The sequence below is a fragment of the Fistularia commersonii genome, chromosome 28 (genome assembly GCF_037954325.1).
Source record: "Fistularia commersonii isolate RoL2024-O1a breed Wild chromosome 28, RoL_Fcom_v1.0, whole genome shotgun sequence".
Classification (NCBI taxonomy): domain Eukaryota; kingdom Metazoa; phylum Chordata; class Actinopteri; order Syngnathiformes; family Fistulariidae; genus Fistularia; species Fistularia commersonii.
Genome location: NC_141311.1, coordinates 4,013,952 through 4,037,475, shown reverse-complemented (window position 1 = coordinate 4,037,475; position 23,524 = coordinate 4,013,952). Strand labels below are relative to the sequence as shown.

The following is a 23,524-nucleotide window of genomic DNA, read 5'->3' as shown; positions in this document are numbered from 1 at the left end:
TTCAAGCGAGTCGGTGAACCGACGGATTTGCTCAAACGATTCATTCATCGACTAATCGAGTGACTTTCTGTTTTGGTCCCAAATTAGCTCGTCATTTGTTCTCGGTAGAATATCGCGCGCATCTGTCATTGACTGCGGTACTTATTGAACGAAAGACACTGGGAGTCCGGTCGATCACCGAACGGTGATTCGAACTGGCCGTTAGGTTAAGTGATTCTTTTGAGTGTCGTTCGATTGAACGACTCGTCCGAGAACGACCTGCACCATTGAACAACAGTGATGGAACCTGGGAACTTTTCTGGAGCATCACAACGATGAGACTACAAGGGAGAGTTTAACATATGTTTGCACACGGCGATGATCTGCATTTGTTTTCTTTGATCTATTTCCATATTTTTACCATATATACAATCAAGTCTCCGTCTCCTGTCATAGATTCCTCTTTGGGGCCTTAACGCTAATATTAGCTAACCAAGCTAACTGGCACATCTGCAGTAGTTGTATGCGGACATCGCTCTTCTCAGCTTCTGTTTAGTATTAAAAAAACGTCTGTTTTTTTCAATAAGCTGGTAAAATGACTCAATCGGAGACCGAGAACGGGTGTCCCGGTGAGGAAGGGGGGGAGTCGGACAGCATTGTCAAGGCTTGTGTCGGGGGTTTCAATGACAGTGGGGAAACCAGAGCCATTATCTCCAGCCTGGCGGAGATCCACGGAAACACGGTGTTGGTGGAATCTGCCACAGAGAGGTTCAACGGTGAGCCAGTCCCCACTCAGTATTAAGCCCAGTGATACCTAATCTGTCCTTTGAATACTTGCATTTACCCTTTTTGTAATGCATCACTCTCATGTTTATCCCCATCCCATAGATATTATGAACATTTATCAGGAGCAGCCTCATCTCTTGGACCCTCACCTTGGTATAATCTGATAATTATATTACAAATAACTGTAATTGTAACTGTGTACGTTATGCAAAGTGAACATACAACCGAATGAGCTTTCCACACTCAGAATGGATGCTGAGTATGATACTGGACTTCGTGAGGAGTGAAAAATCCCCCCCATCACTAGTGCATTTGGGTTTCAAATTTCTCTACATCATATGTAAGGTCAGTCTTACCATAACTCCATGGCTTAAAAGAGCCCGAGAGTTATTTTACTAACTCTCTGAAGCTATTTATTATACAGCCTGTTTATTAATCTTGCAACATAGTGCAGATCTTTATTAATCTATACCTCTTAACAGGTGAGAGGTTATAAAATCTTCATGCAGCTTTTTCCGCATGAAGTGGCTGATATCCAGCCAGTTTTGGATTTACTGTCCAGGCAGGATCCCAGAGACCCCGAGGTAAGTTGGTTTCTCCTCCAGCTATCTTCCGACATGTTAGGGATCAAATTTGCCATCAAATACTTATTATTATTTATTACTAAATACACACAGATCACATTGTTTACCCTTTATTTTCACCAGACTTGGGAGACGCGTTACATGTTGCTATTGTGGCTGTCCATGACGTTGCTCATACCCTTTGACCTGTCGCGGCTTGATGGCCATTTGGAGTCTGACCGCGGTCAGTCCAGAGAGCCGATTATGGACCGCATCCTGGCCATTGCAAAGGTACCATCAGGACGTCCCAATTTTACGTAACATATCGGTGAAGTATGCCTGAACATGTGTTCTGTGATCTCTGTGATTGTGATATGATTCATTTTTTAAAAAATGCCAAACTTGAATATCTCAAGATTTAAAATAAAAACAAGACCTATAATTCACCATTTTTTGTGCAGTTTCAGTCAGTGGGACATTACCAATCAATTTAAATTCCACAGTTCCTATAATGTCTTGCCATATTAACAGTCTTTGCAAAGAAAATGATCTTTTTTTTAATTATCTTTTTGCATACGTCATACATGGTGGATATTTATAATAGACCTTTTTTGTTTCTTTTTTTTGCAGTCTTATCTTGTTGTTAGTGATAAACCTAGGGACGCGGCATCTGTTTTGGTGTCCAAGTAAGTGCATGCACGCGCACAAACGCACACACACAATTTTTCTTACTTATACACAGTATTACACACCTTGCATGTAATTAATGTGGTTTAATAACTATCTCCCTCTTACTATATAGAAAATTTTAAATATTACACAAGAAATAACAGTGTTACAGTAGTCCTATTTAAAAAAAAATAATCAGAGGTGTCATGGTATTTTCCGATCAACAGAGCAGCTTAATATCATGACAGGAAATTTTAAACATACCAAAGACTGAATTCCTGAAATGAAAAAAACATAAAACAAAACAAATAAAAAACAAAACAAAACAAAACAGCCGCAGTATGCCATCAGGGGGCAGTGTTGATTTAGAAACATCTACCCCAGTCTACCCTTTTTTTCCCCCTCAAAATGTTTTTATTTCTAATTTTTGTCATGTACGACTTTACAGGTTTATGACCCGGCCCGATGTGAAACAGAAGCGCCTCGGAGACTTTTTGGACTGGAGCCTCTCCACTATTTCTCAGACAAACGACCTGTCATTAGACGATATCAAGGTGCTGGATGGTGCTCTGCAGTCTTTGGTAAATAACAGATGTTCACTAATTTCATCCAAGTCTATGGTAAATTCCCCCATGATTGCGTGTGTTTACAAGCAATACAATCAGTGTGCACCATTTTACTGGAACCAACCTGCAGAGCGGATTTCACAAGAACTGACAGGACTAGTATTGTTCAGGAATAATATTTTGTGGTTTCAACAGGTGTGTAATGCACCTGCTGCTTGGGTCAGTGCCGCCGCCTACAGGTCTTTCAGTCCACTGCTACATGTTAAATTGATTTCTCAGCTCACATAAAATATGTGAATATTTTGTCATTAAAATATGTGTTTTGTAAATTGATGTTTTCACGATCAGCTTTGGGAGTGACTTCTGTGACTTTTTATAGCGAAAATAATGCGACCCAGTTCTCAAGTAACTTCCTTGTAGGGAAATCATTGTCACAGCAACTTGAATATCATGTTTGGGGAAATGTCTCTGTACATTTCATCTGAAAGAAATCAACCAGGGCGTCAGGGTGTCATGCCTCGGATATTTTCGATGTTTCCTTGAGATTCGACATTTTTGCCTCACCTTACTTCCCGCGTCTCCTCTTACCTGTATCTTTGCCAAGACCATAAGTACTGCCTGGGGCCGATAACACTGGCCCACTGTTCAGACCCACTGGTCATGACTCTTGTTTTACAGTCCGTTGGACCGAGCCATGGAGAGGCCAGAATTTTTTTGGTTAGTCACTCAGTGCGGCCAGGTAGCAAATGGCGCTATACGTTTTGATTTCTTGATTGTGCTCTAAAAAAAATCCATAAGGTATTATGACCTGTCGACAGCAGCCTACTGCTGCTTCATCCATGATGGGTTAATTGCAGAGAACAAATTTCGCCACGAGGCATTAATAAATGATAAATCATTATAATTATTAAATTGTAAATGTTTCAAACCTATACCATTAAGCATTCCTTTTAGGAGCTCCTCTGCAGTAGTGAAAGTTGATTTGTTCATCTCACCTGTATTTCTGTCCTCCAGGCGAAGCTTTTCAAACATGGGAAAAGAGAAGATCTCTTGCAGTACGGTAGGTGCCCTTTCACTCTGCTACGCTTTGAACCGCGAGTCAAAATTGATTGGTTTCTTGTTTTTCTTTTAAGCCTCGCAAAAGCTGTGTAAGTTTTCAGTATCAAGGGTGAAGCCCTCAAATACATTTAATGCAGTGCTTCTCAGTTATTTTTTGTTACGACCCCCCCATGAAGCGGAACACATTTTGTGCCCTCCTCACTCTCCGCTGCAGCTATAGTATCGTTTGTCTTGTTATGTGCACACCTCTGCACAACATTGTATCCTTGTTTACATTGAAGAAAAGAAAGAAATATAGATACATTTGCAACAAAGAATACTTTTTTCAACATTTATTAACATAACCGTGCTCGCTGGTTCACTGAAGTAGCTTCACAATACCAAAATTTTGGTATTTGGTATTTGGTACACATTTTGGCTGAAAAAAATCAAGCGACTTATCAACATAATAGGGGTGTAATGTCTTTAGGTGACGCCTTCATTTACTGGCTTCATGCCGCCCGATGCCAACATTTTTCAGCACAGTAAACACACCGGTCTTTCCTTGTTACCCGCTGTAGTCACAGTGCTGCCAAGCGCTACATACACTTCGTCATATTTCCTCGTCTTAGCTTTTGGGCAACTTTCGTTTGTCTCATTATCTCCGTCTCTCACTGCATTTCTTATCATCCCTGTTAAATATTTTTCCACTGTGTCTTTTGGGGGTTTGTACACCGCACTACATATCTCCAGCTATGCTCTGTGCTGTGTGTGCACATGCAAAAAACCGTACGCCATAAAAAAAAAAAACCCTGCACCATAGAGCTAATACTCCACTATAAGCATGTTCACACTGCACCCCCATGGCGCGCCCCACTATTTGAGAGGCAATGCTTTAATGACTGGTGGTATCCGGTTCATACGGGTGCCATACAATTGGTACATTTCCAAGTCTTTTTAGAGATAGTTCAGAAAAACTCCATCTCAACAATACTGTAATTTCCGAACTATAAGCTGCTACTGTTTTCACATGCTTAGAGCACCGCGGCTAATTTATGGATTTTTTGGGGGGGGGCTTATGGGCTTCATGCTGCCTTCATGCCGTCACATTGGACCAATGAAAGAAGTCGAAGTCGAAGAAGACGACTTTAATGGTTTTAGTGCTGTATGCACTTGTTGATGTTATCGGTATATATTTCATTAAACATAAAAAAAAAAAAAAAAAAAAATCCGTGTAAGTATCGACATGTTACAATGTGGACACCTGCAGCTTGTAGACAAGTGCGGCCTATTTATGTACGCATATATTTATTTCTTTATTTTTAGCTGTTGTGGCTTATATTTAGGTCCGCTCAATGTTTTCCGCTCTATGCCGGCGCTGCAGTTAGCTGTTCCGCTGCACAGCAAGTGGGTTCCTGCTTTGGTGCTTTCCTGTTTGGAGTTTCCAAATCCAAAAATATGCACGAGATTCTAAAGACCCTAAAACTGATGTATAAATGTCTGTCTCTGCAAGCGGCATAGATAATGAATACATTGAATACATTTTTTTTTGGCTGTCACAAAAAGATCAATTGTTTACATCCTTGTTTCTCAGCACCTACGATTTTGAAGTGTCTGGAGGTGAAACATCTGTCTGAGAGCAACCAGGCCAACCTGAGGAAGCTCGGTGTCAAACTGATCCAGAGACTCGGCCTCACCTTCCTGAAGCCACGTTTGGCCACTTGGAGGTTCGTCTTTATTTCCATCGCACTTGAACGCACGAAAATTGCTCATGTCAGCAAAATGCGCTTCATTGTAGATAAAAAAGAAATATAGATGCAACACAGTTAATTCTCTTTAGTTGGGGTTGGGTTTTGCACCACTTACTATGTTTTGTTTTCCAGGTACCAGAGAGGAAGCAGGTCACTTGCAGCAAACCTTTCCATGTCCAACAGCCTCCTATCCACGGCTGCCGGGACTCCCGAGGTGGACACGCAATCGCAGGAAGAGGACTACGATATTCCTGAAGAAGTAGAGACTGTCATTGGTGAGATTTAACCTTTAGACTGTAAGAAATTCCTGTCACTCGCTCACATTTCAGGGATTGACATCACTGGGATTTTTTTTTTTCTTTACAGAGCATCTGCTAGTCGGACTGAAAGACAAGGAAACAGTTGTGCGTTGGTCAGCTGCAAAAGGGTAATGCTTTTTCCTCTCTCCCCTGTTCATCATCCGCATGTTTCTGCTAATGTCACAGACAGTCCATTTAAAGGACTTTTATTTTTTTTTGTTGCTAAAATAACCTGGCTGTTATTTTTCCAGCATCGGGAGGGTGACAGGCAGGCTTCCAAAGGAGCTGGCAGACGAGGTGGTCGGATCAGTGCTGGACTGCTTCAGGTAGTTTCAGATCGGCTTCCGGTCGATCTCGGCATACCGTTTTACATTCCCAGTATATTGTTAAAAAAATTCCTGTTCTGAACTTCATGTTCTTTTACCTTTTAGTTTCCAGGAAACGGACAATACGTGGCACGGAGGCTGCCTTGCACTGGCCGAGCTTGGCAGGCGGGGCCTGCTGCTGCCTTCGCGGTTGACAGATGGTAGGTGTTGCAAAATATAAATACAAACTAGGTAATATAGCTTGCAAGGTATATAATTACATGCCGGTAATGATTTCTTTATTTAAAAGTATTTATTTACAGTAATCAACAACGGGGGCATAACAATACATTGGTCTAAATATATTTGTTGCATCATCAAGCATCAAATTTAAAAACAAACTGATATGGATGATGGCTGCTTTATGTCACTTTACTGGCACAAATTTTTTTTTTTTAATATATATGTATATTTTTTTTTACATCAAGATGTTCAGATGTACATTTGTCAGATTGACTGGATTGTAGGGCAACTGTTTCAGCGTTTATGTCAAAATCATCCAACCACTCTGAAATGCGTCCTGGGATTCACACCTTTAATTTCTTTATTTATATTTGCTGTTTTTTTTTCCCTCAACGTTGCAGCATTTGTCCAGATTTTATATAAATATAGAAAAGTTTCTCTTCACCGCTTCCAATAAAGCGTGAATGATATAATATGCACATACCTGCTTTTTTCCCCGCCCTTTCTTTTTACACATATAGTACATACACTTAAACAGAGCTGTCAATGTATCACACCCGTTCCTTTTGGACTGTTTAAAATATTTCAGTGCTTATTTTCATATTAATGTTCAGGAAGTTGATCTTTTCATATTGAGGTCTGACAGGAGGTAAAAGTCCGAGGGCCTCCTGCTAGCAACAGCGGATTCTCCTCCTCGCCGTCTGCTCGGGCACTTTAGCTCTTTTGTTTGGCGCGTGGCAGCTTTTCTTTGCCGGCCCGGCGTTCGCTCTTTTGATGCCTTTTGATTTACACTTGGCACCTCCGCGCTCCTCCGGAGGACGGAGGCTCCCACGATCTGCGGAATCTCCCGAGGGGTTCCCGGCGGTTTCGGCGCTGGGGCCCGCGTTGGCCAGCTGACAGAGGGCCAGCGCCGCCGTCTGCCTCTGGTCCGACGGCTCTTCTTCCGGTCTTTGCTGAAGACTCTCCGCGGGGCTGGAGGCAGAGCGCTTCACGGGTCGCACATGAGAGCGAATGCTCAGATTCAGAGGTAACTCTTCCCCGTTCGTCGTTTCCTTCTCAGAGGGGCTCAGTCTGTGATCAAACGGGCTCTTTTGTTTCTCCTGGCTTTTTGTTGAGAGGTTTAGAGGCACGAGGTTATCACTGGTTAACTCCTCAGATTGTTCAGATGGAGTTTCGCGGCATGGCTCAGAAATGTAGGGATTTCCAATGTTTTCAAGTGATCTGAAAAAGAAAACAAAAAACGTTTACTCCCGTTTTCACAGGTACGGTGTGATGTGGCTAAATTAGCCATGGTTATGGTGGTAAATACTTTTAATTCTCACCCTCCGTCCGCGTGCAGATCTCTGGACTGCTGCAAGATTTCTGCAAAATGGCACCTCAGATGACCCTGTGCAGCCGCGTGCACGTCGTGTCCCGTCTGAAGACAAGGCGGCGGTAGCGGCGGCTCATCCAAGTTGGTGTATTGGGGCGCCTCCGCGTCCCTCTGGATGACGTGCACATGATTGGGTCTGTCGGGGGATCCCAGAGCCGAACAGCCCTCTTTCGGACTCAGCCTGGTTTCCTTGTCCTGACTCTGCGAACGCTCGGCGCCGTCCTCCCGCGTCGATGTGATGACGCCGGTGTGACCGTGCACGTAAAAGTCATACTCCCTCGATCTCAGGGCCGGATCATACAGATCGAAAGGGAGGTATCGTGGCTCGGTGATGGACAGAGGGAGCTCCTGGCATCTGTACAGGTTATAATGCAGTTGGTGTCCCGGGTGAAAAGGTTGGCAGCATCTATAGGGGTACGGGGGGAAGAGGGCAGCGTGAGGCGGGGGAATGGGTTGCGGTACCACCGGCCTCTGGGAATTCAGAAATTCCTGTTGGAGGATAGGCGAATTTGTCTCGTTTGGATTCTGGTTGGCGGAAAGGAAGTACGCCGAGTACAGCGGCTGATCCGGCTGGAGATAAGGAGAGTATTCGGGCACTAGCGGAGGGGGGAACGGTTTCAGGGAAATGGATGGCGGGACGGCGCTCCACGGGAAGCCTGCGCGTCTGAAAGCAGGATCGGAAGGTCGTGAATCCTCCGACGGTGGTGCCGCTGATCGGTAGGTTTCTGCGCCATCGCGAACGGGCGTGACGAGTGAGAAAGCAGACGGGCGCGTCGCGGGCTTGGCTTCATTGTCAGGCCTGCTCTCTCTCTCTTTACTCTCCTTTGTTTTCGCGCAAACGTCCTCCTTGACTGGACCGTCACACCCCACATGAACAACTTCTGTGTTATCTTTGATCGCCGCGTTCCTCTCCACCGCTTTCTTTGCCTCCACCTCCTTTTTCTTAGGGTCGCTGACACGGACTTCCGGGAGGGAGCTCGGGCAAGCGTTAGATTTTACCGGGGCCTCCTTTTCGACCGACCTGACCTGTTTGGTCGCTTGTCCATTTTTCTGCGACATCAGAGAAATCGAGTTTTTGCACAGGTTGTATTTCATGTGGTTGAAGAGGTGGGACTTTTCATTGCAGGTGAAAGGACACTGGAAACACTGGTACTTGAAGGGTTTGCCCGGCGGACGGGGAATGTAGTGGGGCCTCTTCGGTTTGCGCTCCTGAACGGCTTCCATCTCGAGTCACAAATCGCATCCGCTGAAAAATATAAAAGAGCGCGTCTCCTTAGATGCTTAAACATGCAGGCGCATTTTTTAGAAAGACTTAGCTGACCATCGAAAGGAGGCTGGGTTTCATGTAGAATCATTCCTTATCAGGAACTGCGTTAATGCTAATTCATCTGCCCGGAAATATCAAGCCGCATTAAACTGCACCCTGGGGGTACTATATTTCTTTAACTGTCTCTTGCCTCTGACTGAGGAGGAAATTAAATATGGAAAGCGTCCGGCTGTATGCAAAAGTGCACTGAAAAGGTTTGCATAGGTGTACGCACACACACACACACACACACACACACACACACACACACACGCCCTGGTGTGGTTCTGGTTGACTGCAAAAAGGTGTCAAACACCCACCGGCCTGCTTATTTTTAACTGTTTGTCCGTTCTGCAATTGGTCTTTTAAAGTAAGTGAGCCGCTAAGCTACCTTCAGGCAGGTGTTTGTTTTAATCGTCAGACCTGAAAGGCGTGCAGAGACCTGTTCTCTAGCTCTCTCGCTCTCTTGCTCTCTCTCTCTCTCTCTCTCTCTCTCTCTCTCAACCTGACTAAACTGTGCGCTGTGTGTGTGTGTGTGTGTGTGTGTGTGTTTGTGTGTGGGAACCTCTGGTCACCTGCTTCCCATGACTACACCTGCGGGATGCACCATCATCTATTCCCATTCTTCTCTCGAGGAGCATGTACGCTCTTGAGACGCGGAATTAATTTCTAAAACCCGACGCGGATTGCCTCAGCCGGGGCCGTCGGGCCACCACAAGCCGCTAAAACCCCCTCGCTGCGCCCTGGGATAGACTGGATATAGAAATGATGAAGGCTTGTTATCTAATTTAGTACTTTGGTGGTAATCTTAGGTGGAGTCTTAGCTCTTCCAAAGAAATCTCTTAATGTATGATTTACCCGCCCCCCCCAGGTTAATTTAACATCACCTAGAGCTGTGAGTTAGGTGTGTGCTGCGTGGAGAAACCTGCTCGTCATGTGTTGTCGTAAGAAGTCGCCACTCAAGTTTTTTTTATCCAACTGAAAAAGCACCAAAAAAACCACCACCCCCTTTTTTGTTTCATCTGAAATTGACTCCTAGATAGTACACACTCGCATAATGTTACCTTATTGTTAAAAAAAAACAAAAACATTTTTTTATACTTGAGTTGAGACAGTGTGAATTTTGTATTTTATTTTCAGATTTTTTTTGTGGGGGGGGATTGAGGGGGTAAATATTCATCAATCATAAGCGTAGAAGCACTCATTTTCTAGTCGGTTGCACCACGACTAGAAACACTGTGTAAACAGCAGGCAACGAACAACTGACAGGTGCATGAATTCTGTTCACTTTTAGAAAGTCCCAGGTGAAGTAGTTTTTCGGTATTTCTACAAAGAACTGACAGTCTTGACCGATAATACACACCAGTTCTGGTACGTTATTAATTACAATTAACAGAAATGTAACTGATTGATTTCTTATCAAGGATGGAGGGTTTATTTACCTGCTCCGGTCGGCGAGACAATTGTCCTCTCCTGAGTACGTGGCGTTTCGGGACGCTCCTCTGTCCAGCGTTAAGCGTTCAGTCAGGATGTTCACCGCAGGACCTGCTTGGTGTTCAGTGTATATGTGTGTGTGTGTGTGTGTGTGAGAACCTGCGTGCTCATGTGTGGGCTGTATTTAGCGATATTAGTTGTGCGGTGAGTTCTCCCAGGCGGCGTCTGTTGGGCGGAGCCTCGGCTCAAACAGCAGGGCCCTCGGGCAACTTCAATGTAACTGATATAAGTCGAGCCTCGAGCAATGACTTGCGTCGTGCATCGGGGACGGGGGATTGCACCGCTCCCTCCTGTTTTTGTAAAAAAAATGACCTCATCCTGCGTTCACTGTCAATAATATTTGGAATTAATCCTTATATTATGCGAACAGTCAGTTCACGTGGCGGAGAACATGCTTGTTTGATTATGGTTGTTTGTTTGTGATTAAGTGGAATTAGACCTTGTTTTTCTGTGTTCTGATTTTGCACATAATAGAAATCAAACATTCATCTCTTTTGGAAAAGTGCATTTGTGTCCCCTGAGGAGTGACGACACTCGACGTGTGTTTCGCCGCAGTCGTGCCGCTGATCATCAAATCCCTGACCTACGAGGAAAAGAGGGGGGCGTGCAGCTTCGGCGCCAATGTTCGCGACGCCGCCTGCTACGTGTGCTGGTCTTTCGCCCGCGCTTATGAACCCAAGGATCTCCAGCCCGTCGTCACAGAACTCGCCAGGTAAACCCTTGGTCGGTTTTCAAATCAACTTCCTCAAAACCACTTTAAGAAGAACCGTTTTGAAATTGACATTGAATATAGACCATCTTACCCCTTTTTTGTTTCCGTGTACTTGGTTTTGCATAAAAGCCCCATTATTGACCATCAATTGATTGATACATTTTATTAATCGACTTTATTGATCCCCATAGGGGAATTTCTTTGTCACAGAAGCGTAAGAGTTATAATGTTAAAAATAAATATGAATATAAATATAAATATAAATAGAGAGACAGTTAGAAGATGGCAAAGACATCCATGAATATATAGACAGCAGGGAGAACAACAAGAACAACAACATCAGGGATAAGGATGAAACAGAATGGAACTGTAAGGGTGAAAAATAAACGACCAAAACTTAACGACAATATTAATAGAGCGACAATAGCAATGACAAGAATAAAATAAATAAACAAAAAATGGGCAGGACGTGTGCGGGCTTGGACCAACAAGGATTAAAAAAACAGCAGAGTAGAGTTAGGGCATGACATGTGAATGGGGTGAGGTAGTCAGGTTGTGGTAGCAGCACAGATGCACCATTGCTTTATAAACACAGTAGTTTGTTTTTTTTTAGTTTGAAGCTCCAGTTAACAGATGGGGCATTTTATTTTCAAGCTGCCAGATTTGTGTGTGTGTGTGATTTGCATAGAAGTAGCGTGGGTTAGACCACGCAGTTACTTGCCACGTCCCAACCAGTTCGGTGCCACATCTGTCAACCATATCCTAGGGCTAAGTCGCTGAAAAAGTTATGTTAAAAAAGTAAGAAACACACGGTTGGGTTAATACAGCATTTCTGTTGTCAAGGCAGTTTAAGAACACTATAACTTCCACTTTGGCACAAATGTCGTCATATTGAAAACTATTACTCAGAAAAATGCAATTTGTAGTTGACCTGCGAGTGAATACCGGAAGTTTTATTTTTGTTTCCAATGTTGTGCTTTACTCAAAAGGAATGCAGTCGACCAAACGCTTTGAAAGACATTTTTTAAACGCAAAATAAAATTGTAGGCAAATGAGAAAAGATGAATATACACTTTATTTGACTGAAATTTGTATTTTGCAGAGGCTGCACAAAATAAATCAATGTTTATGTACTCGGATGCATATCAAAAAGAGAAACGGGTGGATTTCCGCCAGCTAAGAGAATCCGGTGTAATATAATGTGCCGTGATGTCGTCAGTCTGAATAGTAACGGTTTGCGCTCAGCGTGCATGTACGAACCTGTGCCCTCTGACTGTGCAGACCAGCTCTGCAGTGTCAGTTTAGAACCCTCGCGTCTCATCATTATCGGTTGCGACAGCACCCTCCCTTCAGGATTGCCAGGTTTCGCCTGTTGTCGTGGGTTTCGGTCAAAGTTTTGGGCTGCGATACTGTTTGCAAGCTGGTTCCTGCTCGGTTGATCACAGCCTGGTGACAATAAAAAGAAAAAGAAATGCAAATGCGGGACAGAAAGACTCACACACACATAGTTAATATACATGTGGAGCCCTTGGTTCTTGTTGCTGAAAATCATCGGATTGTTATTTGAGGCATTATCTTGAGTGAAATCACGACTCTTTTTTTCTTTCCGTTCCCTCAGGGCGGGAGCAGGTGGTAAGGCCTTACTGCTCTAGATATACAGATCTTGCAGGAAACACCACAAAAAAAAATAAACAAGGCTGAAGGCTGTTGGCCCCAGGTGTCGCTATGTTGGTTCTAGTGTATGTTAGATTGTGATTTGTCATTTCACTTTTAATTATGCCCAGTCTGGTAAAAAGACTGGCTATCATATGAAAGGTTTAGGAGGTGTTCATCAGTGTGTTTCAGTAATTCGGATAGTCTCCCGATCTTTTGCTGGATGATCGCAATTCCCCGATAAATCTTTTGTCACCTCTCCCTCCAGCGCCCTGCTGATAACGGCCGTGTTCGATCGAAACGTCAACTGTCGGAAAGCTGCCTCTGTAAGTTCCCCTGTTCACATCCCCAGTATGCTCAGGTCGTGGAAGCCGCGTTCAACAGTTTTACCGGAGCTAATTTACTTTATTTCTTTTTTTCTATATCGTTTTGACCCAGGCTGCTTTCCAGGAAAATGTCGGCAGGCAGGTTTGTCATCGCCTTAACGGCAATTTTGATTACCAGTTGTGTATAAAAAAAAAAAAAAAAAAAAAAAAAAAAAAAAGGTCTTGTTCTAACTTGCTTTGTGCACGAACCCCCTTTCGTGCAGCTGCAGGGCGCCGGGACACAATACATTTTGTCAACTCATGTTTCAGCTATAAATTATTCTCCACATGTTAACCTGATATAAAGCACAGGGTTATGGTGCCATCTTACAAAATGCATGACAAAGTTGTCCGTCCTTCCTTTATCTCCTCAACAGGGGACATTCCCTCATGGAATTGACATCTTAACTGCCGCAGACTACAACTCTGTCGGGAATCTCAACACGTGCTATCTGAAAATTAGGTGAGCGCCGATTATCCCTTTTCGTCGGGAGAAAAACAAACATTCTTACACCAAGTGTTTGGAATTGTACCTCAAAAAAAAAATCGCTGGGAGTTGAGCAAACAAAAACTGAGCACAGCGATAAAATATGAAAACATTTAAATGTGAAAATATGACAATCAAAACCCTTTTTTTTTTAGTGTTGAAATAGCTAGTTTTCCCGAGTACACCAAACCCATGATCGATCACTTGGTAGCCATGAAGATCAACCACTGGGATGGGTAAGTATTTCTAGTTGACGGAATATGACGGAATATGTCCAGCCGTCCTGTATTTTACTTTTTTATGTATTGTATGTGTGTGTGTGTGTGTGTTCAGTCAAATTCGAGATCTTGCTTCCAAGGCACTCCACAACCTAACTCCCCAGGCTCCTGATTACATGGCGGCTACAGGTAAGTAATAATAATAATAATTATAATTTATCCTTTATTAATCCCAATGGGGAAATCCATTCCTGCAGTTAACTCAACATTGTATTACAACGATACAATAATAACAATAACAATACAGTCCATGTATTTCACAACTGCAAAAAGATAAATAGTTACGTGCGCCGCTGTCTTCTTTGATTTGTATTTCGGTTTCAGTTCTGCCTCAGCTGTTGCCCATGGCGGTGGCAGTTGACCTTCATGGTCGGCAGGGAGCCATCCTGGCGTGTGCGGAAGTTACACATGCCCTGTTCAAACTGGGTCTCCAGTCCAACAGGTAGACCCACAGTACCCAACTGAAGAGTACCTGACTCACTGTATATTAATTTATATATTGAGGTGTTATTTTAAAATGGGAGACAATTGACGATTTGACTCTGCCGCGTGCGTGTGCTCTTGTCAGGAGTGTGCAAGACATCATTTCCCCGGAATGTGTGGAAGCATTAAAAAACATACATCAGTCGGTGAGTGTGCATCGGGAAGAAAAGAAACATTCAGTCTGTATGTGTGCCGACGCTGATTTAATTCTCCAATACATTCACAGCTGGAAGGCAAAAAGAGATACAGGTAAGTAGAGAGAATCAACCAGTTTCTGTGAGAACTACAATTAATATCTAAGTTGTAATATGTAGTATATATGTGTGTGTGTCTATTTTCCAGGGGTTTTGGCGGGGAGCTGATGAGGCCAGCGAGTGAGTAGAGAAAATGCCATCACACAGACACTCATAAATTTGAAATGCCATTTCAGAAAATGGGAAGGCCTTTCTTACTTCTTATTTTTTTCTATGTTTTTCTTCCAGTGTGCAGTCTCATCGAGAAGCTGTCCCTTTCTAAAATGCCCTTTAAGGATGACCCCGTGATCTGTATGTTTTTTTTTTTTTTTTTTAATAATTTTTTTTATTAAGTTTTTGCTTGTAAATGAGTGGCGTTCATACACGGTTGCAGCTGATGTTAATCCAATACCGAGACCGTGTGTTGTGTGTTTCAGCTGGCTGGCAGTGGCTGATCGACGACACCATCAGGACCCCACCGAGCGGTCCGAAAGACGACACTATGGTAAGTTCATAACATACAGCTCGGGCTGAGATCACTTTTAATGGTAAAATCCTGCCATTAAAAAGTAAGCCATGCCTCGTGCAGTATTAGATATTAAAGGGAGCTATGTATTAGAGTGGATTTGACAAGGAGCCTGGATGAATAAGCTTTGACGCCAAAAACAAAGAAGAATCCACCGTCCGTGATGCATGCAAACGTCACCGCGGATTAGGTGACAATTACAAATTTCCTATCCGTCAAAGTCACCACAAGCCTCCATATAGCGTTTCACATTCAAAAGCTCTGAGCAGGCAGGGGATCCTCCATGTCGGCCGAGTTGTCATTCTCAGATACGGTCTGACAGCCAGCGAAAACACAGCTCGGCGTTTTCCCGTCACTTTGCGGCCCGCAGCCGATCCTAGCTGGAATTGCGGTGCGCCCTGCGCCCGATGACACGTTTGCAAAGAGGCGCAAATCATTCTCGGTACTAGAAAGTGTGTTTACATGAACGCCGTGATCTAACATGTTTTGAAATTATTTTTGTTACCCTGATTTGTATCATCACCGGCTGCTCTGACTTTTCATTTAATACCCGCTTGTCCGTACGCCGCAGGTGTCCGTGCTGTCTGCTCTGTCCGCCTTGTGCGAGGAGTACTACAGGGACCCGGCGGGCCTGGCTGACGCCGACAAGCAGGGTGCGTTAAACTTAATGCCCTTTGTTACACATGTAAAAAAAAAACGAAAAAACAAAAAAAAAACATGTGTGTCTGCATGTTTACGTGTGGAAGCACTCATGTTATGGACATAACACATTCACATTCTGGCAGCATTCTTTCTATACCACCCTCCTTCTCTTTCTCCCTCTATATTTAGCCAAGTATTTATGATTCGTACGTGTGTGGGGCTGTTGAATGATCGTCCCGATGCTTATTAACGTCTGAATTTCTGCGTTTAGATTTCCTGGTGTCTCAGTACATCGACGGCCTGAAAAATCCACAGATCCACGTCTGCTGCAGATCCGCCCTAGCCCTTGGTTGCCTGCCAAACTTCATGATCCACAGCAAATTGAAACAGGTGTGCTTTCCAAGCATAAGACGGGCAGAGCGCATTTTCTAGCCCATTTGACAGCGCTGTTGTTTCAAGGTGTATTTGTATTTGCGTATATGTATTTCTGTTAGATCCTAGACGGCCTTCAGCATTTGTGTGGCAGTCAGAAGGAGGGTTCTTATACAGAGGCGCGGCGAGACGCGGTCAGAGCGATAGCACAGTGAGTAACCTCACTATCTCACCCGTTCACTCGTGCCATGCCCGTCGTCTATTTTTATTCTTGTTTGTCTCAGCCTTTTTGCATCCTGCTTATTTTTGTTTATTTTTGTCGTTGCTATTGTCACTCTGTTTATGTTCCTATTCTTGCTGTTGTCGGTTTGGTTGTTTATTTTCACCCTTGCTGTTTTTTTTTCCCCCATTCTGTTATCTATCCTTATCCTTGATGTTGTTGTTGTTGTTCTCTCCGCCCTCTATTTAGTTGTGGATGTCTTTTGCTATCATTTAATCGTCTCTGTAATTGTATTTATAGTCATATTTATTGAACCTAACACTGCTATTCTGCTGTGACAAAAGAGTTTCCTCAATGGGGATCAATAAAGTTTATCTTATCAGCGTCCTGGAAATCTCATTTCAATTCAGTGGGATTTTTAAATCCATTCCTAAACTGTAACCTCTGCTGTCATCAGGGTGTGTGTGAAGGCCGGAGTCAGTGCCGGCGGCCCCCCGGACTCGTTCGTCTGCTCTCAGAATGTACCGGCGGTTTACGGCACCCTCCTCGACTGCATGAACGACTACCCCAACGATAGCCGCGGGGATGTAGGCGCCTGGTGAGTACGCCTCCTCCTCCATGTACATGCAAACGCAAAACACAAATAGCCGCTCTCTGCCTTCAGGTATTGACAATGCACCCCCGCTTGAGGCTCCGGTTGTCTTGTCTGTCCCCTTCATTCTGGGATGCAAAGACACGACAAGCATGTCTATCTCACTAGTAGCCCAAGGTGATGCTTACCTACTCGCCTGGAATGCCACCCAGCTTGTCACTTGTCCTGTTTTGCGCACGAGCTATTTTTCCCCTTTAGTTTTGTTTTTCTTTGGTTGTTTTTTTTTTTTTCCCTCTCCCCCCCTGTTTTATTACAATCATCATATTTTCTCCCAATTGTTTTCACACGCACTCCGAAAGGCAAATCGTCTCAAAACATTGGCCATTTCTACCTGTCACACGTCCAACTGTCCGTGGGTGTGACTGTCAAATCACACCCGAGGACATTCCACGTGAGCGCATTGTCACCCAGAAGTCGGGTCAACACCTTTTTCAATATCCTGCATTGCTTAACTATTTCTTTTTCCACCTGCGAGCAGCTTTACATTTGCATCCAAGGTTTCTCGTTTTTGTTAAAAGTGTTCCTTGCTTTATAGATGGAAGAAATCACGTGCTTGTCGGTAAACCCGGCGTTGCGGAGATGAAGTCCCAGTTAATCTGACGCTTTGTCCCCTTTGCACAGGGTGAGAGAAGCAGCTATGACTAGTCTGATGGATGTGACGCTCTTGGTGAGCGGTAGCGCTCCAGAAATCATTTTACCCGAACAGTGAGTAGTCGTGTGAACGCTATGATTCACTTTTTTTTTCAAGCCGAAGAAACTGTGATGTTACTGTCCCAGTTATTAGCGGACTTGTTTGTCTCATTTTCTTGAGTCACGCTTGATAGTTCCTGAATTTGGCCAGGTGTGCCCACTTAGCCTTGGCCTAAGGGAATCTTAACACGGATTAAGTAGTTTCTGTCGAGTCATAGACACAAGTAAAAAAAAGTAAAAGTGTCATTAGACAAGTGTACACTGAAAAGATCACACGGAAGTAAAAGTATAAACAGGATGTTAAAAAGAGTCATCACAATTTCGTAACCCGGAATCTGACAAGGCAAACCTCGGTTAACATTCGCTCGATCGTCTTAAGTGTTTTTTTGGCGTCTTCATTAACGATCACCACCTCCGGCTTTTGCGCGCAGCGTTGAGGGCGTGATGTGCAGCCTGGCCCAGCAGGCGGCAGAGAAAAACGACCGGGTCCGATCGCACGCCGGGAACACCTTCCTTCACCTTCTCCACAGCTCTGACCCCGCAGTACCCCACATCCCCCACCGGGAGGCGCTGCTGCGCATTTTCCCCATGTAAGTTACCAGTTCCCGCTTTAACCCCGGCTCAACTCTGCGCCGAATCGAAAACAAATGCTGCTATTATCTTTCCTCGATTGAAATGTGACATGAGTTAGTCATATTTTCACAATAAAGCTGATATTAAAATCGCTGTTTTAGACTTTGCTCAAAGCTGTTTCGCCGCTGTTGCAACATGGCTTAAATACTACCAACAGATTAAAATCATAGTCTTGCTCGACCAAACTACCATGTAATCAGACAAACCCTCAGTCACACGCGTGGTCCCTCAATACACGTGTAAAACAAACATTAACTTGCACATAATGTCGAAGTGTAGTGTTTCATGTATTTATTGTCTCCCCACATCTCAATATTACCCGTTTCCCATGTTGTATCGACGTCCAATCCAGAAAGGTTGCTATAATTATGTCAAGGTCTCCTGACTCCACCCTCTTTTTAGTAAAAGAAAAAAATTTTTTTTTTTTTTTCCTCAGTGAAACCAAAGCCAGTCTGAACTGGCAGGCTCCTTCCCAAGCTTTCCAGTACATCTCCCAGCTGCTGGGCCTGCCGCAGTACCACTATCACACCTTGCTGGGTCTGGCCGTTTCTGTGGGAGGAATCACCGTGTCCACCGTAAGTTAATAAAATCTAATGGGCACCAGAGAATCAGTCAGGCTGGTGACGGTTTCAAGGAAAATGACAAATCACACATCAGTCAGAGGAGCAGATGTGAAATTTGTTGACTGTTTTTACATTTCCCGGATTTCAACACAATCGACCTTGAAGACCTCGCTCCACATTTAGTTCAAATTCCTCGGTTTGAGGGTAAAACAGGCGCCTTCATACATCAAGGAGGCTGTCATTGCGCTGGGGGGGAAAAAAATCCAGATAAATCAGTAGAGACAGTTTACAACAAGGTGCGAATGACTGGGAACACTCGGTAAAAGTGTGAAGGAAGGGAGGAGAGGTCATGTTTCAAAGCAGAGCAGACTGAGGAAGTGTCATTCACCGCAAAAACACTCAGGGCAATAACAGAAGGGTGCAAACGGTGACTTCAGTGAAGCTTAACAAAGTCTCCCAAGTCGAGGACGTTTCTAATTATTCAAGCCTCTGACATGGAAGACTCACGTATGAAAGTAGTCATAACCCTTAACCGCAAGGAATTACAGGCAAACATGTACATTTCAGTAACGTCGCCTTTTAAATGTACCGCGTACTGACATGAAGCCGTGCCTGCTCTCCATCACCCCACAGACCAGACTGCATTTAACACCAATCCAAATTCTGCTTAATTCAACCTCGTGTTTGTATCCCTGCAGAGAATGCGGGATTGCAATGCTATATTTGTGTTTGCGGCGTTAAATTCGTTCCCAGACAAAATTAGTATCTTTGCAAAAAGAAGAATCACAAACTTAGAATGGCAGCATTTTTTTTAGGAAATATTGGCCTTCATCACATTTTTATTTTGTTGAATAATGCAGAACTCCTTCTGAAAAAACAAGGCATTCCTCAGTTTTAGCGAGAAATGTCTTTCTTGTTGCTCTTCATCAAACCAAATTCCTGACAAGTAGATTTTAAAGACACAGGTTTTTTTTTTTTCCAATTCTTATTTTGAAACAGCTCCCTAGCACATCTGCTTGTTATTCTCATTGTTCGCCACCAAGCGGAGCTATTTATTCTGCCTTCTTCAGTGAACGATCACCTTCTGGAAGTTAATTCTTGAAAACATCAGGCTGTGTTTCTTGGACATACCTCTCCTCCGGACCCGCCTGCAATATCTTGGTCCTTAACCGTGAGTCCAGCAGGGACTTAAACTCTCGTTGCAAAGCATAAAAACACGGAGAGGGAAGCATCCGCGCGTTCCTTTTTCGATTGTCGAATATAAAAGTTAATGATAGTAAGGATTGAACCTCTGAAGACCATCTGCCTCCCTCTCTGCTTTCCCCTCGAGTTCTTTCAGCCCCTCTTTCCCAAAGATATCACCTCAGGGACCAGAGGTATTGATATGTTTGTTCAGGGTTGCATTTGGGAAAAGGAGCCAGGGCTATATCGGCACCCTGGGCCAAGATCACCACTCTCGCACCGCGCACACACACACACACACACAGCGGCACGCACAAGATGAACTGGAGCGTAAAGAGACCCCGCACAGCCAGAAAAAATAAAACAGCAGAAACCGTACCTGCCTCAAGCACTTAGAACTGATTTGGTTTGCAACTCCTAGGCATTTTCATTGCAACTGTATTTCCCCCCTTCTTTCCCCCATTTGATGACATATATATTGAATTATGTAACTGCAGACGCAGTGTTTTCGTCATCCACGGCACATTTCATGTTTCTTTTTCACTGACAATAACTTTTAATTTCAGTTTTTATAGGCCACTTCTCATCTTCTCATTGTTATGGGCAGCCAAAATCCATCCGTCTTTCCTTTTTGGTTTTACTACAACCTGACCGTTCCAAGCCAGTTTTTTTTTTTTGCATTTTTTTTTTTTTTTTAGTTCTGCCGGTAACTTTGGCTCTCCTGCAGGTCAAGTTTTCCTCCAAGTCGCTGTTCGACTATCTGCGGGGAATCAAGAGCGACCAGGCTGCCCTGGCGCAGTTCGGTAATACGCTGTTGAGCATTTTCAGAGACAATCTCCGCAATGACAGGTATGCGCACACACACACACACACACACACATAAATTTGTCAAATCAATATCTTGATGTAATTACCCTCATGCATCGCCCTCAGGCTTATTTTACGCTCGTCTTGTTTACTCGTGTCTTAACTTATTCTCATTGGCTGAGGGTACGACAGGCAATCTGTCACTCCAACTTTTTTTTTTCTTTCTTTTAGGATTTGTGTTCCTCTTCTTAAAGTTCTCAACCAGTTGCTGGAAAAAAGGATCTTCATCAAGCAAGAAACGTGAGTGTCGTAACGCACGTAAGCACGACGCAAAGTGGTTATATTGAGAGCAACAGATGCTCATGATGTTGTGTTTCTTTTCTTTTTTTTTTTTGGCAAAGTCAACACATCTATCTGGAACTTTTAGCACTTTGCACGGAAATCAGAAAGTCCAAAGATCTGTCCAAGCTTCGGGCCTGCATCGCCATGTGAGTCCCCATCGTGTCCCCGACGCTGAGAGCGCCATCGGGTGTTCAGCTCTCCAATCGCCTTTTTTTTTTCTTTTTTTTTTTTTTTCATTTTTCCAGCTTCTACGAGCTGATCCAGTTCCAGGGCGAGGTGAGGACCAAAGCTCTGTCCCAGCTGCTGATCCTGCTCTGCCACCCGTTTCTTGTGGTAAGTTCTCGTTCCATCCTCATTTCCCATGGAATGCGCAAAACATCTATTCTAATTTCAATCATTTTTATTTTCCCTTATGCTCTCAGGTCAGGAAGGAAACAGCCAACCAGCTGTACGTGACGCTTGATTCCTACGAAGATGACTTCGATCCCCACGTTGTGATAGAAGTCAAGAAAGTCCTGGAAGGCACCAACTGGTAGTCGGTCACTCACGCTCTTCATTTTGTCAGGTTTTTCCTCTCCGTCCCCTTCTCACCGCGGCGTCCGGTGCTCGTTTCAGGGAAAATCCCCCCGCCGCCCTGCGCGACCACAGGAATCAGCTTTGCGACCTGATGGGCGTTCCCAAGCCGCAGGTGGTCGCCAAGGTGAGCCTTTCATTGACAAGAGCAGCGAGGAATCACAAACTTTCGGTGTTTGACCTACGTTTCGATTCAGCTGATCTCTAATCCACCGCTTCACTCTGCAGAAGCCCGTTTAGGTTTCCCCGATCGCCAGGGACAACAAGCCGCCAGCAACCTCCACGGACAACTTCCTGTAAGATTAGAGAATAGCGAAGCTGCGAGCGCCGCCCCTCCGAAGCTGTCTCCCTATCGGTCGCTCCGCCGCGTGAATCGCAATCTAGAAGCGAAAGGACTTTTTGCGCTTCCCGCGTCGCAAAAGGGGCAAAAAGAAAAACGGCAGTTATATCCCCCCCTTTTTTTTTTTTTTTTTTTTTTTTTTTAGCTGCTACATTCTTGCACTCGACAGAGCGTGCCCGAGTGACATGTCGGAAAAGGTTTCCAGTCGAGCTGTTTTTTTTTTTTTTTTTTTTTTGCCGTGTAACCAGTACCTGGAACGGCGGCTCCAGGTGAAACCGAAGTCGGTCAGCGTGTCCTCCAGGGAAAGGTTTGCCATTTTCGACGTTTTGGCACAAAACCGTGCTATGTCACAAGGGGCCCCGACTTCACCCGAGGTCCCACGCAGACCTACATTTTCTGCATCGGTGGCCACGCCGGCAACCAGAGGAGACCCTGGTTGCCTGATAGCCCCGCGGAACAGAGCGCATTGTGTCGCTGTTTGTCCGGTCGCTCTCATTAGAGACCGATAGTGAGCGCATTGTCTTTACTGGCCTCCCTGGCTGACACTGACAGAGATGCAGTTGTTACGTTATGGCTTCAAATTGTTAATCCGACAATACAGAGACCCCGGTCCAGTAACCACCGCATTGAATTAAATCCCAATGTAATATGTTTCATTTAATTAGGTTTATTCTTTCCTGTCTAGAAAAAAAAAAAAAACCCAGACGAAGCTCGGTGGGAAAAAAACGCCCGTGATTTCATTCCACGTGTTTGTGTTTTTAACAGCTGTCATTGTGTGTGTGTGTGTGTGTGTGTGTGTGTGTGTGTGTGCGCAGCCAAATCACTGTAACATCTTGCCATTCATGCCGCGCAAGTTTCCTGTTTCTGGCTATCATGTAACAACATTAAAGTGGATCTTCGTAACACTCGATACGTTTTATTTTGTTTAGTTTTGTATTCGGGAGTGAATACGTGAAATCAAATCTTAACATAATGATGTAATTGTGAGAGCGCCGTGTGGAAACGTGACCCCGCCGAGGAGAAAACGGGGCATCATCGTGACAAATACCAAGCCCTGCATCAGCCGAATGAAAATTTTGTCTAAATTATGTGTCGGTGATGGTATGTGAGCCAATTCCGGGGTCGGATTAGAATAGCAGCAAAATAAACAGCCGCGTTTTTTCACTTTTTCACCGTCTTTCCACGACTGTTGAGGGCAGTGTCTCACGCATGTTTATTCACAAGACCGCATTGACTCTTACCCTCCACGGGAGTCGTCGAAATGGTCTGGGCTGTCCCAGCATCGCCGTGGCACCGTAATACGACTTTAATTAATTCCCAGCCAGATAGAAATTCCTGCAGTCGCTAATGAAAACGACGGTGTTCTCCGTTTCCAGACGGATTGACGGTAAAGTAAGGAG

At 44.3% G+C, this 23,524-nt stretch overlaps 2 protein-coding genes across 2 annotated transcripts; one reads left to right on the top strand and one right to left on the bottom strand.

Annotated features, from left to right (window-relative positions):
• The first annotated feature begins 289 nt into the window (after positions 1–289).
• tbcd (tubulin folding cofactor D) lies at positions 290–23,034 on the top strand. Its single transcript, XM_086176111.1, has 39 exons — positions 290–755; positions 868–918; positions 1,013–1,110; positions 1,248–1,349; positions 1,473–1,619; positions 1,959–2,014; positions 2,446–2,578; positions 3,578–3,623; positions 5,196–5,328; positions 5,485–5,627; positions 5,719–5,779; positions 5,903–5,977; positions 6,083–6,177; positions 10,927–11,083; positions 13,005–13,062; positions 13,175–13,204; positions 13,479–13,564; positions 13,744–13,824; positions 13,922–13,995; positions 14,191–14,308; positions 14,435–14,495; positions 14,576–14,598; positions 14,692–14,723; positions 14,832–14,894; positions 15,020–15,087; positions 15,680–15,761; positions 16,022–16,140; positions 16,245–16,333; positions 16,800–16,940; positions 17,616–17,699; positions 18,116–18,274; positions 18,754–18,892; positions 20,790–20,911; positions 21,101–21,169; positions 21,271–21,357; positions 21,457–21,544; positions 21,634–21,743; positions 21,827–21,911; positions 22,013–23,034. Exons 1-39 carry the CDS (start codon positions 575–577, stop codon positions 22,022–22,024), a joined length of 3,558 nt encoding a protein of 1,185 aa, XP_086032237.1. The 5' UTR covers positions 290–574; the 3' UTR covers positions 22,025–23,034.
• znf750 (zinc finger protein 750) lies at positions 6,235–10,501 on the bottom strand. The gene is made up of 3 exons (XM_086176112.1): positions 10,320–10,501; positions 7,522–8,817; positions 6,235–7,420 (listed from the first exon to the last, which is right to left on the bottom strand). Exons 2-3 carry the CDS (start codon positions 8,793–8,795, stop codon positions 6,871–6,873), a joined length of 1,824 nt encoding a protein of 607 aa, XP_086032238.1. The 5' UTR covers positions 8,796–8,817; positions 10,320–10,501; the 3' UTR covers positions 6,235–6,870.
• Positions 23,035–23,524: the final 490 nt, after the last annotated feature.

Excerpts from the sequence above, each read along its gene's own strand:
- tbcd (XM_086176111.1), top strand. The coding sequence starts at position 575 with ATGACTCAATCGGAGACCGAGAACGGGTGTCCCGGTGAGGAAGGGGGG. Across the intron at positions 3,624-5,195 it reads AGAAGATCTCTTGCAGTACG|CACCTACGATTTTGAAGTGT; the intron begins GTAGGTGCCCTT and ends CTTGTTTCTCAG. Across the intron at positions 5,329-5,484 it reads CCACGTTTGGCCACTTGGAG|GTACCAGAGAGGAAGCAGGT; the intron begins GTTCGTCTTTAT and ends TTTGTTTTCCAG.
- znf750 (XM_086176112.1), bottom strand. The coding sequence starts at position 8,795 with ATGGAAGCCGTTCAGGAGCGCAAACCGAAGAGGCCCCACTACATTCCC. Across the intron at positions 7,421-7,521 it reads GATCTGCACGCGGACGGAGG|ATCACTTGAAAACATTGGAA; the intron begins GTGAGAATTAAA and ends TTTCTTTTTCAG.